Genomic DNA, 16,524 nt, shown 5'->3' on the forward strand with positions numbered 1-16,524 from the left:
AAAAAAAAAAAAGGAAAGAAAAGAAAAAGAAAGAAATTCCTAGAGTGAATTTTTTAATTCCAGCAGTTCAGTTTGGTTCTTTCTTAAAACGGCTGTGTTGTCTTTCAACTCTTGGATTGTTTTACTGTTTTCCTTAAATTGGGTTTTACTTGCTCCTGTATCTCACTGAGTTTCCTTGCTATTCAGATTCTAAATCCTATGTCTGTCATTTCAGTCATTTCAATCTGGTTAAGAACCATTGCTGGGAAGCTATTGTAGTTGTCTGAAGGTAAGAAGACACTGTGGTTTTTAGAGTTGCTAGAGTTCTTGCATTGGTTCTTTCTCATCTGTGAGAGCTGATGTTCCTTTATCCTTTGAAGTTGCTGACTTTTGGGTGGTGGTATTTGTTTTTATGTTCTTTATTTCCCTTCAGGGTTCGACTGTGGTCTAAGTTGGGTATAGTCAATTGGCTTCATTTCTGGATGCCTTCAGAGAGCCAAGGTTCAGCTTGGCACTCCTGGGCTGTGTGCTGTAACTCCCAAGGGGCTGGGACCAGGCCCCTGGCTTTTTCCTCTGGCCTCTTGAGGTCAACCACCAGCTGCACTGGGTGGACCAAGGTGCTCCCAGGCTACTGGCAAAACCTCTCCATCAGGGGTTACTGGCAAAAGCACTTCCTCAGGGGTCACTGGTGAAAGTGTTCTGGTAGGTTAGTGGGGGCCACTGGTAAAAGCACTATGGCGACAGTCGCCCGCAAAAGCATTCCAACAGAATAGTGGAAGCTACACTGTGTGCCTGCTCTCATGGGAGTGGCCAAACAGGGACCTTGGAAGGGGCCAGCAGACAACGGGACATGCAGCTCAGACTCACCATAGTCTCATGGGAAAGACAGCCCTGCTCTCTCCAAATATGACAGTTAACAAAGGTCAGAGCTACCTGGAGGAATATGAAGGGCCTTGGTGGGTGGGCACCTATGGCCATGTTCCTTTGCAGCTTTCCCCACACCATACCCCCTGGGCTCCGTGTAGACCTAAAGCTCTGTCTCTGCCAGCTCTCCAGGCAGTTCTTCCTGGCAACTCAAATATCCAGGAGGATCATGGGATCTCCTGCCACTAGGATCCCAGCAGTTTGTAGTGAGAGTGGGCCATTCCATCTACTCACCCCTTCCTTAGGAGCTATTCAGGAGTGAGTCCCAGCACTCCATAACCCTGTGCAGAGTTCCTAGCTTCTTTGCTTTTCAACCCTGGTTCTGCATCATCTCTCCACCCACTCTCAGTGCATCCTCTCAGAAGATAGGCTTGGAGTATGCTGGTCTACTAGATACTCAGATCTCTCTTGGTGGGAGAAGCTCTTCCCGGCTATGTCTAGTTGGCCCCATCTTGTCCCGATCCCAAGGCTGTTTTTTTAAATATTGTTGTAATGGGCTTTGTTCTCTCATAATTTTTATTGTTTCAAATATATATGAAACACTAATAGCGGTATTTGGTACCATTTTTAGCAACCTCCATAAAGAACATGAAATGCCGTAGAGCAAAAATTATTTTTTTGCCTTGTCAAGTTAGTGTCTGGGGCAGATTGAAAGAAACAGATCTGGCTTTGTCTAAACTAAGCCTTTCAGGATTCACTTCATTTCTATACATTTTCTATAAATGTAATTTAGGGTATTAAGACTCTCTCTTTTTTTTAATCTCAGATTCCAAGATGAATCTAGATAATATATACATATACCAGCTTAAAGGTTCAATTTCTTTTACTGTATTAGTGAGTATTTCTGTGGAACAAGTCAACCAGATGTGTATAAATATTTGTTTCTATACTTAAAAGAATTAGAACAGTGGCAAATTTATAAGTAGAACCTGTGAAAGTTTTAGTAGAAAACTCTGACTCAAATGCAAAATACCTTAAACCACATTCAGGCAACTTAAAAAGAAATGAAACTTTTACTTTACTTAAATACGAGTTTTTTGTTTTTTGTTTTTTGTTTTTGAGACAGAGTTTCACTCTTGTTGCACAGCCTAGAGTACAATGATGTGATCTTGGTTCACTGCAACATCTGCCTCCCAGGTTCAAGCCGTTCTCCTGCCTCAGACTCCTGAGTAGCTGGGATTACAGGCACTCGTCACACGCCCAGCTAATTTTTGTATTTTCAGTAGAGATGGGGTTTCACCATGTTGGCCAGGCTGGTCTTGAACTCCTGACCTCAAGTGATCCACCTGCCTCGGCCTCCCAAAGTGCTGGGATTACAGGCGTGAGCCACCGTGCCTGGCCAAATGAGTTTTTTATAATCAGGCCTGAAAATGTATACTTTAAGCACTTGAGCATTTGTGTTGTATTTGATTTGTAACTCAGTTATGATTATATTGTCCAACATAATTTTTTATTCAGAAGCTGCCACTTGTAAGATATTAACGTTTTTGCGTGTAATAGGTTTCAGAGAGAGGTTGCTAAAGTGTGAGAGCTGTTCAGCTGTCTTAAGGACAGAAAAGACTACTGACATATGAATACCTCTACCAGTACAACTTTGGAAAACTGGTTTTGAGGATTTGTTTTAACTAGTGAAACTCTAATAAGGAATTTTGCTTTTCTCTACTTACTTTCATCATGATTTTACAAATAAATTCTTAGTAATGTTTGTTATAAAATTATTTTTGCTGATTTTAAAAACGTGCGCCTAGGAATTTTTGTAATATATAATGAGAAAATAAATAATGACAAGTGTATCTGGAATCTCACCCTACCAGAGTCATAGTCTTGCTCTATTCATTTATTCCTTCAGTAAACGTATACTGAGCCCCCTGTGTTAGACTAGAAAGATACTGTCTCTGCCCCTTCTCCTGTATAGATGTCATCTTACTAGAAAGAGTATTAACTCATTTCAGTGATTTTCTCTTGAAAATGTTCTAGCATGTTAATTATTCATAAACTATTGAAGCTCCTTATATCAAGTTCCTTTTAAAAGATACTTAAGTGGAAAGATTTGGGCTTGCCTAAGTAACAAGGAAAGATAAGAAATACTCCTTTGAAAAACAACTTTTAAACTCAGTTTTTAATGCTTATATTTTTTAGGTTCCTACAAACTTGATGACTTTTGAGTAGAAGCCTGAGGAAAAAAAAGAGAGGTGAACTATTGCTTCTATGTGAGCATGGGGACCTGATAAAAGAGCGCCAGCTATAAACCATCCTGTGCCAGGAAGAGCCCAGCGGCTCTGTCTCAGTCTTTGGAATTCTGAACCAAAAAAGCACTAATTTCAGGGAATGAATTGAGATATTCCCAGAGAACAAATTGGAGTTGCAGAACAAACTGCCATGAACCATGCTTCTTATCTCAGAACTGACCTGTGGAAACCACTGCCTTAAAAGAATGAAAGGAAAACCAACATGAAACACCAAATAGTGTGTGTGAATCTTCTGGCGGTGCTGTGCTTGGAATAGATCGTAGCTAATTTGCATTTCTTTTAACTTTGTAATAATTTTAGAGGGGGGAATTGCCTTTTTTAGATATGCTTTAAAAAGGAAAAAACATATTCTTGCGGATTCCATCAGGAGCTGGTTTTGAACCGAGGTGAAGAGACTTAGCAGGGATTGTACCAGCAGCCCACCTGCAAGGTTTGTTCTCCCTCTAGTAGTCTGCAGCCTCACTGGCTTTCTCACAGCGAGAGTGTAGGAATGAGAAGTGTTAGTCATGTGAGTTGTTGGGTTTGTTTGGGATTGGGTGGGGGTGTTTGTTTTGTTTTGGATGAGGGGAGAATTTTTTAAACACTAAACTTCTGAAATGTAGTACTGTAAGGGGAACATTATTTCCTGCAGGAGGTACAAAGGCTGAGTGTTCATTTGCCAGACACTTTTTTTTAAGTAGGTTTCAGAAAACATGGTTGTTTCTAACTAGGGTTAAAATTTAGCTTTCTATATGAATTCATTGTTGGACCACAGATCTGCTTAAGTAAAGAACTGTAATCCCAACCTAAACTTTTCTGAGATTTTACAATAATTAGATATTTTCCCAAGTTAATTGGATTTTCCCTTCTCCCAGTCACAGGTGGTTTTTATCATCAAGACACATTGATATTTTGTCAGGATATTTTCTTTACAGTGTTTAATGTGCATAATGCCAGAGTTATTTTTTTATTATTCATTTTCTTTCTTTTTGTTCAATATGAGATTCAGGATCTAAAAGGTAACACATATAGATGTACGTATGTATTTTGTTATAAGACATACAGAATAATTTTAAGAGGGATAAAGATGAAAATGTCAGATTCTGGAAATTTTGAGTATCTAAACTTTATACTTCTTGTGTGATTTACCATAAACATACCAAAACATTTTTCTGAAAATTTACTGTAGGTCTCTGACTTGAAACCACATTTTGTCAGTAGTTGACCAAGCAGTTTTGTGAGAACTCTTCTATGCAATAGTGCATTTAATTTCTAAAGTAAATGTTGAATTATTTAAAAAAAAAGTTTGAAGGTGAGATGCCTTAGAATTTTAACGAAAAATGACACTCAAACAAAGGCTATGTGTCGAATGTTATAAACTCTTGAGACATAATAAATTCTAGCAGTGGCCCAGAGTAGGGTAATGCTTTGTGACCGATATCTACTAATAGACTTCTGTTACTTTGGGCTTCACATAAAATTTCTCACATTCGTATTCTAAGAGAATTTTATACTTTTTTATTATAAGTATTTTGCCCTTGATTCCATGAAACTTCAATCGAAAATATTGCTTATACAATAATTAACTTAAAATCCATCCAAAGGAAAAAAGAGGAGCTTTTTTTGAGTGTTAAGTTTTTTAATTTAGTTTTATGTTTGGAAAAGATGTTAAGAGTTCAAATATGCTTCTTGAATAGCAGAAATACCATTATTTCTGGGGGTTAGTGACATAGGCTGGAGAAGGCAAAAGTTTCCTGTGCTGAATGATTTTTCAATTAATGCTGTAAGCTTAACCCATGTTGGGTAATAGAAAGGCACCACCTGCTTAGCCAGCAGTATTACTACGTAGACCTTGCACATCTTACTTTTGTTTTGCATTTTTTAAAATTTCTTAATTTGTTTATTTCTCTTCAGAAATAGTGTTTTTAACAGTGTATGTGCTTTTTTAAAAAGTATTGTGAATGAGAACCCTGTGGATTTTTTTTTTTTTATTTCATTTGTTTGTCATAAATAAGCTAACGTAGACATGTTGTAGGTTAACCATATCTGGGGAAATATGCAGCTGGAAGTCAGAGCCTGACATCACATAGTTTTGCCAAAGGGAGAGAGCTAAGCTGGAAGATGTGTTTGATATTTTCAGTTCTAAACATTAATGGATGCTTGCTTTGAATAAGATAGTGTTCAAATTTGGTTAATAGTTTGTAGATAGACTTGTGGCCTCGGACTGACTAAATTTCTTAACAGTGCAGAAGTCGTTGTTTTTCTGTCTTTAAAATTTATTCATTCAAAAAATTAGTCATTGCTTTTTAAGATTATTTTAGCGTTTGAAGTAAATTGAAAACAGAAAAGTGAGTTAAAATAGTGTAGGTGAATTTTTTTATCTATAATTCACCAAATAATAACTGATAATAATTCAAAGAAAATATGTTACCAAAATATATGAAATATTTAGATAGTTTATTCATGGGAAGATGAATCTTCTTATTAAGCCTACCCTCAATTGTAAATAAGTGACTCAAAAGCTCAAAATGTTCATCAGCATTAAGATCATTTGTTTCGCCCTTAGCCAAGAAGAACTCATTAGAAATTCAGTTATAATTTAAATTTAAGCCTGTTTGTGATAAGCATAATGATTGGCATGTTATACAGCCTGTTGAAAATAACTACAGAATGACCTTCCAGAGCACTGTTTTTGGCCTCGTGCCCCCTCTGTTCAGGCTCTGCTTGTTTTTCAGAATATGAATTTTACCTCCAGACAGTAAGAATTGAACAAGAACTGATCAAACACACCTTCCTATTTTGTTTTCTTCACTATGTAAATATTATTTGGGTAAACATTACAAAAAGGGATCCAAACAATTTGAGTTTCAGTATTTTTTTCTCTCTGGGCATGTGCTTCAATTTCAAATATTTTTTCTGTGTGGAAAATGCCATGTAACTATTGCACTACCTTCTATGTGGACTGTGTTGGTATTGGTTCTTAATGTATATCAAAAGTCAGGGTGTTTATAACTGCAAAGTTTGTGTAAGTGGCTTTATTCCTCTTCTAGAAGATTTATGAGGAGCCTAGGAAGCACTATTGGTACAGGAGGAAAAAAGAATGGAAAACATGTTTACAGACTCCTTATGAGCTTAAACTGGGGCCCTCAAAGAGCAGCCTGTTGATCTTTTGGCCAAATGACTTGAGCATAAGTCTTTTATTTCTTTTTGAAGTTAAATTGTAAGCTGTATATCTTTACTACTGAAAACAAAACTATAGGGCATCATACTAATCGAAAATCAGTAGTAACAGGTTTAATCCATTGGCTTTTTAAGTGAATAGATCTAGTATTGATTTCCTTCCTGTTTTTTTGAGGCACATTCCTTTCCTTTACAACCAGTTTTTAAACCACCACGTAATCATCTTCTGCAAACAAGGGGTACCAGTGTTGCCTAACAGAAGATAATCTTTAATGAAGTAAATCCTCTGCTTCAAAGGCTTTTGAAATAATTGGATCCCTTTTTGAAAATGAAGATGAGTTTGACTGTGTCCAGGTGGAATAATAATACTGCTATTACATGAGATGATACAAAGCAAGTGATGAGGTTGGTCTGACTTCTTTAGTGACCTTTTAGGGTTTGCTTTTATTTTCTCTCTTTTGTATTATTTCTTTCAAACATAGTAAATACATGATTTTGCAGCCAGAGTGGTATTCTGTTTTTTCTAAGCTTTGACCTACAAATATCGCTATTCAATTGCGTTGATGATGAATTACTTTCCATGTGAACCTTTTCAAAATGATTTAAGTACCTTTGATTTTGCTACCCTAAAAATGGCTTGTGTCTAAAATGACATTTTTTTCCCCCAATTTGGAGGGTTCTAATGAAAGAGTTCCAGGCATAAAAACTCTTTTGCGTATTGAAAGCAATTTGATTACACCTATGTCTCAAGTTGTAGTGGGGAGAAAATTAGGTCAGTGCCTTATTATTTGAAGAGCAATTTTAGGGCATCAAGTATGACAATAATCACGTGCCCTCTTGCTCCTCTTATTTCAGGAGTGTGTGCTATCCCTCTCTCCACCAGCTTAATCTTTCTCACCCCAAGTCTAACAAAGTCTTTACAGAAACCTCTGTAGGTAATTGTTTCAGTCCTCCTTGGTTTTTGAGTCTTTTTAAACAAGCTCCCACCCTGCTTCTATCCTTTTAGAGTAGGAGGTTAAAAATAAACCCACCCCAGTCAACCTTCAGATAAGCACTCTAAAAAACGAATTTGAAGAGCACTCTTCAGGCAAGTTCAGTTTTATTTTGTTTTTGATGTTTTGAGCATACATTTAATTGTAAGGCCTTTTGGAAAAGCCCTAAAAGAATAAGATACAACCAGAAATACTTGAGTTTTGTTAAATGTACTGAAATCTTGTAATGAAAATCCCTTTGACCAGAAATGAGATTTATTTCCATTTATTTTTACATTTAGGTAACACTCAAAACAAACAGGTAGTCACTTAACCTGCCAGTTACTATTTTCTTGCAAATATGCAAGAAAGTAAAAATATCTCTTATATAAATTAAAGGAAAGTTTAAGAGATTAAGCTAGTTTTCTCAGTGAAAGCAAAGCTTGGAAATATTCTGCTTCTCTCAGATTATTGGGAGACCTGGAGCTACTGGATGTTAACCTGAGTCAAGATGTTCTTTTCACATTTTTTTAAAGGGCTAGTATGTTCTACAGTAGGCAAGTAGTCATTCAAGCCAAGTGAAAGAGTTAACTGGTCCTTGAGGATTGTTAGCAGAATTTAAATTTTGACCCTGGCCATTTGTACTACAGAAGTGATGGTGGGATTAAAAGAATACATAATTACAGTGTTTTGGGATTGGGCTCTTTTTTTTCTTAATAGAAAAGCAGAAACTTCATAAATATTAGCCATGCTTTAGATACCAGATAACAAATATTGTTTCCCCTGAAGATATGACCTACTAGAACTACTCACATATATATAGTCCAGTCATTACTGACTTAATAGTTATGGTGAAACAGCTGATATAATAAGTCAACAGACTCTCAAGAGTTTCTGTACCTTGATTATTGACAAATTCATTGTTTTACATCCTACTGAAGTACATGTGTGTGGGGAAGGGGTGGGGAACTGGTTCACAATATAATCTAAAGGAGATCAAACATCTGTAGGGACAGGTACCCAGTGATAATAATATATCAGAAAACACAAGCCATTTTTATTCTTTATCCCAATTAACTTGAGGTACTCTAATGATGAAGCACTCGATTGCACTATGACCTCCTTGAGTGATGTGCAGCTTGGTTCCTCTCTCACTTTTTGTTTCTTTTTAATATGCAAATGTGAGTGTGCGATCTTCAGTGTGTCTGCATAAGCTAACTTAAAATGAATTTAAGTACAGTTTTCTGAAATATTTCTATTGAAATAAAATTACTTAAAATTATAGATAGAGGATGTGTTTGTTACTGTATTTGCATTTTTATCATTAACTTTTAAGGTGTAAATTAAACTTTAAGTTGATTTTTTCCCCTTTCTAAGGTAGTCAGCAAGGCTATTGTTGGTACAGGGAAAGTTCTGAAAAAACTTTAGTCACTCTTCTCTAGCCCAAGACAAGAATGTGCCACCTCGCATGTGGACAAATGGGGTTGTGGGAAATAGAGAGTAAAGACAGAACATTTCCAACTATATCTCCCACTCTGAGTATGTGATACGATAGGAGCAGTCCCCAAAGAGGCTCTCTTTGCTAATACATAACATTTTTTTTCTTTTTACCATTTCTGAAAACAATCCATCTTCCAACCCATGGAGCTTTAAATTGGAAGAGGTACAGAAACACCTGTGTGGAGTCTTCTGTAGGCTTTTGGCTAGGTATTAGTTATGCTTGAGGATTCCACTTTAGCATAGCCACTGCATGGTTTAGGAACCCCCATCCAAGACAAGCCCAATATTTTGGCAAACCATAATTCAGTTTTCAGCAGTTTTCTCACCTCCATAGTGCCCTTTGAAAATTCTCACTGTCCCTTTGCTTGTACCAAAAGAGGAGAATGACATTTCTTTGATGGGGCCAGCCTGTTATTACCTCATCTAGTACCACCTTTGTCATGCGCCAGTTTCCCATATATGCAGAATTTCCTAGGTCCCCTTTCCTATTTCAATAGTTGTTTGCCCCAACCAATACCATATTGTCTTCATTACTATGTAGCTGTATAAGTTGGTATCTAGTGTAAGCTAATTGTATGTTCTTCAAAATTACCTTAGCTCTTCTTGACTTTGTCTTTGCTATAAATTCTGGGATCAGTTTGTTATGTTCCATGAAAACACTGTTGTTATTTTTATTGGAATTACTTTGGATTTATAGGTTAATTCGAGAATTAACAGTTTTGAAAAATTTACTCCTTTCATCTGTAAACGTGTCTCTCCATTTATTTAGGGCTTTTAACGTCCTTCAGTAATGTTTTACAGTTTTCTCCCGAGTAGTCTCTTAACATTTTTTATTAGTTTATGTCTAAGTAAGTTAGTTTTTCTTTCTATTATGAATATGACTTTTTTGTTACATTTCCTCATTGATTATTGTGTATAGGAATGCCATTGGTCTTTATGTTGATCCTTACATCTAGCAACCTTATTGAACTCCCTTACCTAGTTATAATGGTTTGTCCAGAGATCTGTTGGAATTATATTAGCGGCAAATAAGAATAGTTGTGTCTTCCTTTCCAATATTTGTACCTTTTTTTTCTTGTTTTACCCTTCTTTGGCTAGGACTCTAGTACAATATTGGATTAGAAGCAGTGGTAGAATGCCAAAGAACTTAATTACCCAGTCTCCTCAGAAAATCTCAGAATATAACACAGCCCTAGAATGAACCCCAAGTATGTTATAGGGTAGCCCAAGTATAATCATTATTGTATTTTTAGGCCAACCAATCATCCACTTAAATTTCTCCTTTTTCTTGTAAAGTATGTTTATAGTCTTAGGCAGAAAATAAGTGGCATTTGTTCTCAGCCATCACTTATCAGTCAAAACTAAATAAAATAGTGGGTCACAGGGATATTGCAAAATTTAGAGTATCTGCGTGTAATTAATTTTCTTACTCTATGTAACTGATTCTTAACTGGAAGTGATTTTGTCCCCCAGGAGATACTTGTCAGTGTCGACAGACATTTTGGTTGTCACAACTGGGAGCGAGGGTTCTCCTGGCATCTAGTAGGTAGAGAGGTAAGGGATGCTGCTAAGCATCCTGTGGTGTACAGGCTACCCCGACAATGATTATCTGTTCCAAATGTCAGTAATGCCAGGGCTGTGAAATCCTGCTTTATGTGAGTGACTTACTGTATCTCATAAGTTGAATATATTGAACTTGGTTGTAGGAAAGAATTCAGTTTACAATTGGCGAGGGACTTCAACTTTTCCCTGGAAGTTAACCTTTCTTACAGAAGTTTAACCTACTGGCCAGAGGAGATAAATTAATAGAATGGGAATATATTCATGGCCTGGACCATAATGTGTTACTCTTCAAGTATTTGTTGAGTTAAAAGCTACATGTTTCAACCTGAAGTAGATTTGTGGGGACATTCTAAATGAGTGCAGACCTGCAGATACATTTGTCTACCTCTGTATGGTTATTCCAAGTCTGAAAAGATAACCCCAATAGCAGTAGGACAAAATAGGTTATCAATATGTCAGGCTGGATTATTTATTTGACTAATCTGAGCTTTAATTAAACCAGAAGGTATTTACTTTTTGTTCTTAGAATAGTGTTATATCCACATTTACAAAAAGTTCAGTTACAGAATAACTATAGAGTAAATAATGCATGTCTCACCTATCAAATTCCCATCTCCAAATTTAATAAAAACATCTGTCTTTGACTCAATTCCTGTAATCCTAGCCTAGTTTCTTTCAGTCTCAGGCTCTGAAGATTGATTTTTCACCTCCCTCAAACCCTTGCCCAGTCTAAGACCCTTAACATATACTCTAGTGCTGTCAGAGCTAAAAGCATAAAAATAATAGTCCTTACTACACATAGACTTGTGATGCAGTGGTTACATTATTTTTTATTTGGTCGAATTAGCTGTAAAAATGATTATAAGAGAGTACTTAGAACAAACATATGCCAACAAATTGAATAACCTCAAAAATGGACAAATTTCCAGAAACTCAAAACCTACCAAGATAAAATCACAAAGAACATCTGAAGAGACCTATAACTAGTGAGAAGCTTATAGATCAGTAATCAGAAACCTCCCAAAAAAGAAAGACCGTGAACCTGATGGCTTCACGGTGAATGATAAAACATTTGAAGACAAATTAGTACCAGTCCTTCCAAAATTTTTCCAAAAAATTAAAGCTGAGGGAACACTTCCTAATTTATTCTATGAGGCTAGCATTATCCTGATACCAAAGTCAGACACAGACACTATAAGAAAACCACAGACCAATATCTATTATGAGCAATTTATGCAGAAATACTTAACAAAACACTACAGTTTTACTTTCAGCAGCATATTACAAGGATTATATAACATGACTGAGTGGGATCTATTCCTGAAATGCAAGGATGGTTCAACATGAAAATCAATGTAATAACACCATATTAACAGAATGAAGGAAAAAAATCTCAGTGGATGCAGAAAAAGCATTTGACAAAATTCAACACCCTTTCATGATTAAAAAAATAATAACAACAAACTAATAGATTCTGCCTCAACATAATAAAAGCCATATATGGAAAACCCACAGCAAATACACTGAATGGTGAAAGACTGAAAGCTTTTCCTCTGAGATCAGAATGTACACTTTCACCACTTCTATTGAACATAGTACTGGAAGTTCTACCCAGAATTGGAAAGGGAAAGATAAAATTATCTCTGTTCACAGATGATATGATTGTATATGTAGAAAACCCTAAAAATTACACATACACACTATTAGAACAAATAAATGAACCCAGCAAAGTAGCAAGATACAAAGTCAACACAAAAGTCAGTCATATTTCTATATGCTAACAATGAGCTATCTGAAAATTACAAAATTCCGTTTACTAAACCATCAAAAAGAATAAGATAGAAACTAACTTAACCAAAGAGGTAAAATATTTGTGCAATGAAAACTGTAAAACATTGCCAAAAAAAATTAAAGGCACATAAATGGAAACATATCCCCTGCTCCTGGATTGAAAGACAATATTGTTAAGATGTTAGTACTACCCAAATCAATATATAGATTCACTGCAATCCCTATTGTAGTGTTTTTTACAGAAATAGAAAAATAGAAAACCCCATTCTAAAATTCATATGGAATCTCAAGGAACCCCTAATAACCAAAACATCTTAAAAAAGAACAAAGCTGGAAGACTTATTTTCTGATTTCAAAACTTACTACAAAGCTACAGTAATCAAAGTACTGTGGTACTAGCGTAAAAACATAAACCTATGGGATAGAGTAGAGAGCCCAGAAAATAAACCCTCGCATATATGGTCAAATGATTTTTGACAGGGTGCCAAGACACCCATAAGGAAAGGAGTCTTTTCAAATGGCGCTGGGGAACTGTATATCCACATGCAAAAGAATGACGTTGGATGCTTACCTAACACTGTATACAAAAATTAACTCAAAATGAATCAAAGACCTTAATGTAAGACCTAAGTCTGTAAGTCTTACTGAAGATGACATAGGGCAAAAGCTTCACATCATTGAAATTGGCAGTGACTTTATAGATATGACACTAAAGGCACAGGCAACAAATTGGACTTAATGAAAATTGAAGATGTGTGTCATGGACAATATAAACAGTAAGAAAGCCACCCACAGAACGGGAGAAGGCTTATGCAAATCATCTAGCTGATAAGGGATTAATATGCAGAATGTATAGAGAACTGAAACTCAGCAACCGAAATAATTCAGAAATGGGCAGAGAACTTGAATACACATTTCTCTGAAGAAGACTGCCAATAAATACATTTTTTAAAATGCTTAGTATCAGTAATAATCAGGGGTATGCAAATCAAGGGTACAGTGAGATACCACATCCCACCCATTGGGATGGCTACTATCAAAAAATAAGTAAACAAGTATTTGGTGAGGATGTGGAGAAATTTAAAGACCTGATTGGATTGTTAAAGGTAAAGCTACAAAGACAGTAAAACGAAATCTCTGTGAACTTGGATGGGAAAGAACTTAAATCCCTCAAAGCCCTTCCATAAATACAAAAAACAGGGTTTCTGTTCAATTGACAACACAAAGTTAACAGACTGGTGAAAATTTGGAAGAAAACTTTTTAATGTCAAGAAGATACAGGACATTTTTGCAAAATAAAATGAGAAAACTGGGCTAACGGATATGAATAGACTATAAAGGGAAGTCTAAATCATGAAAAAAATGCTCAACCTCACTAGTAGAGAAGTGCAAGGTGAGAGCTGTCATGTTATATATGTTCTATCAAATTGGTGAAAAATAGCCAGATAATACCTGTTATGGTTTGGGGAAAACTGGAATCCTCAGTGCACTCAGGTGAGGGTATAAACTGGTGAGGCCATGCCAAAGAACATCTGGGCAGTATTAGGGAAATAGTGTATGTGTATAGAGCGCAGGAATAAGGATTCTGATGCCAGAATTCAACTGCCTGGCTCTGTCACTTAACTAGCAGCAGGACCTGGAGCAGGTGACTTTGTCTCTCGATTTCCTCATCAGTAAAATGCGCACAGTGTCAGAACCCATGTCACAGAGTTGTAAGGCTAAACTTAGCTGATAAATCTCAAGCGCTAGAGCAGGGCTAGTGCATAGGAAACACTTGGTCACTGGGGGGAGAGTTAGTGTCATTGTTACGCTGTGACCTGCTAGCTGCTCTTGGAATCAGGCACTGGAAGTGAGATTAGGAATAAAGGAGACATTCTACGTGGAACAGTTACAAAACAGTTATAAAACTAGTCACAAGAGTCAGGTCTTTGCAGTTACCTATGAATTAAGTCACAGTGAACTAAGGAGTATCTTCACCTGTATATCGAATATAGAAATAAACGAGGCATATTCCTTATGAACAAATTAGCAAGGAGAGAAAAACATAAAGAAAAGCTACCTATAAAACAGTTCCCGTGGTCAGGCATGGTGTCTCACGCCTGTAATCCCAGCATTTTGGGAGGCCGAGGTGGGCAGATCACCTGAGGTTGGGAGTTCAAGACCAGCCTTTCCAACATGGTGAAACCCCATCTCTACTAAAAATACAAAAGTTAACCGGGTGTAGTGGCAGGCACCTGTAATCCCAGCTACTCGGAAGGCTGAAGCAGGAGAATCGCTTGAACCCGGGAGGCGGAGGTTGCAGTGAGTCAAGATGGCACCACTGCACTCTAGCCTGGGTGACAGAGTGAGTCTAAAAAATAAAAAATAAATACATAAAAATTCCCATTTATTGTTTGGGATTTTTTGGGGGGGTGACAGGGAGCGGGGGCAGTTGTTTGGGTTTTTGTTTTGAGACAGAGTCTCGCTCTGTCACCCAGGCTGCACTGCAGTGGCGCTATCTTGGCTCAGTGAAACCTTCATCTCCTGGGTTCAAGCGATTCTCATGCCTCGGCCTCCTGAGTAGCTGGGATTACAGGTGCACACTACCATGCCCACCTAATTTTTGCATTTTTAGTAGAGACAGGGTTTCACCATGTTGGCCAGACTGGTCTCAAACTCCTGGCCTCAAGTGATCCGCCCACCTCGACATCCCAAAGTGTTGGAGTACAAGCATGAGCCACCGCGCCGGCCTTATTTTGTTTTGTTTTGTTTTGTTTTTATAGAGACAAGGAGTTGCCATGTTGCCCCGATTGATCTTGGCCTCAAGTGATCCTCCCGCCTTGGCTTTCCAAAGTGCCAGGATTACACGCGTGAGCCACTGCACCCAGCCTATTGTTGATTATTAAGAGGAGTATTTCAGCCACGTGGGTTAGATCGCTGGAGGGCCTTGTATAAAATGCAGACTTCTGAATGCCACCCTACCAGCCAAATCAGAATCTGAGGCCAGGGCCTGCTACACACTAAAATTTGCACCTGATTTGCCCACAGCCCAAGTTAAACCAGAAGTAACAGCTGCTGAATTTGCTTTATTATTGCCTGATGGTCAGACCCAAGCTTTTCAGAAACCAGTGGCATCTGTGTTAAGCTGTTGTGGGAGAAAGACAAACAAGTAGGCCGTCATTTTTATTGCCGGAAACTATTTTGAGATTTTAATGTGAAAAGTGGACATTTTTTAATTGAGTTAGAAGAAAAACCTGGAGATTTGTAAGCAATTAACCATAGGTGCAATCAATGAACCCCCTGCCAGCTGTAAGTCCTCTAGTAGCCATGTTTTATGACTTTATGTAACCTAAATCATGTTTTAACAAATTTTAACCACGAAAACATAGGGTTAGAATTTCCATTTTAAAAGAGAAATGACTGCACTTTTGAGGGTGATTGTATCTCCCTGGATCTTTGAGTTAGCCTAAGAAAATCCAGATATGGCCTGGTGCAATTTGAATTGAGACCTCTGATTCTAGACTAACTTGCTAGGGTACAGTTAATGAAGTTCTGTCTCATTCCAAATCAAAATACTGCACTTGAGTAACAAATTCTATGTGCTTCCTTGCTTTTACTTAAAACTGATTCCCCTCTTAAAGAACTCATTTCTGTCTCTCTGTTTTTTGTTCTCTAAAAAGAGCCTTTTATTCTGTGTTTACGTTGGTTAAAGTAGTCTCCGCGTGTTCTTTGTTCTTTGAGCTGACTGGTAGCAGGAGGGCTTCTGCAGTCATGGGACTTTACCAGGGCCACATCTTACTATTGTTTGAAAGTGACATGAGGTTCCCTGTTACAGCACAAGCTTATTTTACCCACTCCCTCTCTCTCAACTCACAGGAAAGGGAAAAGGACAGTTAAGAGAACATATCAAATGATGAGAGTGTCTCATAACATACTGAGCTGTGCATTTTGAAGCAGTGAAGAGGATTTTTCCAGTAACACTAACCCACAAGAATTTAGAAACCATCAGTACCTACACCTGTTCCCGAAAGAGGTCATGAGCTTTCCAGGCTCCTTTAACTATGGAAGGGAAATACCTCCAGTAGTGCCTAAACCAGATAATCTCTCTTCCCTTATATTTCTATTGTTAGAGTTTAATCTTTCATGTTAGCTTTTTTTTTTCATTTTTTTGTCAGTGTGTGTCTCACTTTTGGATTTCTACTTAATCTTTCATTTACAGTGCATTGTCTCCCTTCATATTTTATTTAGATCAGTGGTTCTTAAGTTTGGCTGCAATTTAGAATCACCTAGGGAGTTTTGAAAAGTCCCAGTTCTCAGGCCGCACACCAGACCAGTTCTATCAGAATCCGTGGGTGGGAGGCCAGGCCAGGATCCAGGCATTAGTGATTTTTGAAAGCTCTCCCAGGTGA

General features: G+C 37.3%; 1 protein-coding gene across 1 annotated transcript in view; it reads left to right on the plus strand.

Moving 5' to 3' along the window:
* RALGPS2 (Ral GEF with PH domain and SH3 binding motif 2) overlaps positions 1 to 8,564 on the plus strand; it is a 183,128-nt gene extending 174,564 nt beyond the window's left edge. The window contains exon 20 of the mRNA XM_011962397.1: positions 3,043 to 8,564. Coding sequence (XP_011817787.1) covers positions 3,043 to 3,072 — 30 coding nt within the window. The 3' untranslated portion in view covers positions 3,073 to 8,564. The remainder of the gene's footprint in view (positions 1 to 3,042) is intronic.
* The last annotated feature ends 7,960 nt before the right edge of the window (positions 8,565 to 16,524 follow it).

The sequence above is a fragment of the Colobus angolensis genome, unplaced genomic scaffold, assembly GCF_000951035.1.
Source record: "Colobus angolensis palliatus isolate OR3802 unplaced genomic scaffold, Cang.pa_1.0 Scaffold59, whole genome shotgun sequence".
NCBI lineage: Eukaryota > Metazoa > Chordata > Mammalia > Primates > Cercopithecidae > Colobus > Colobus angolensis.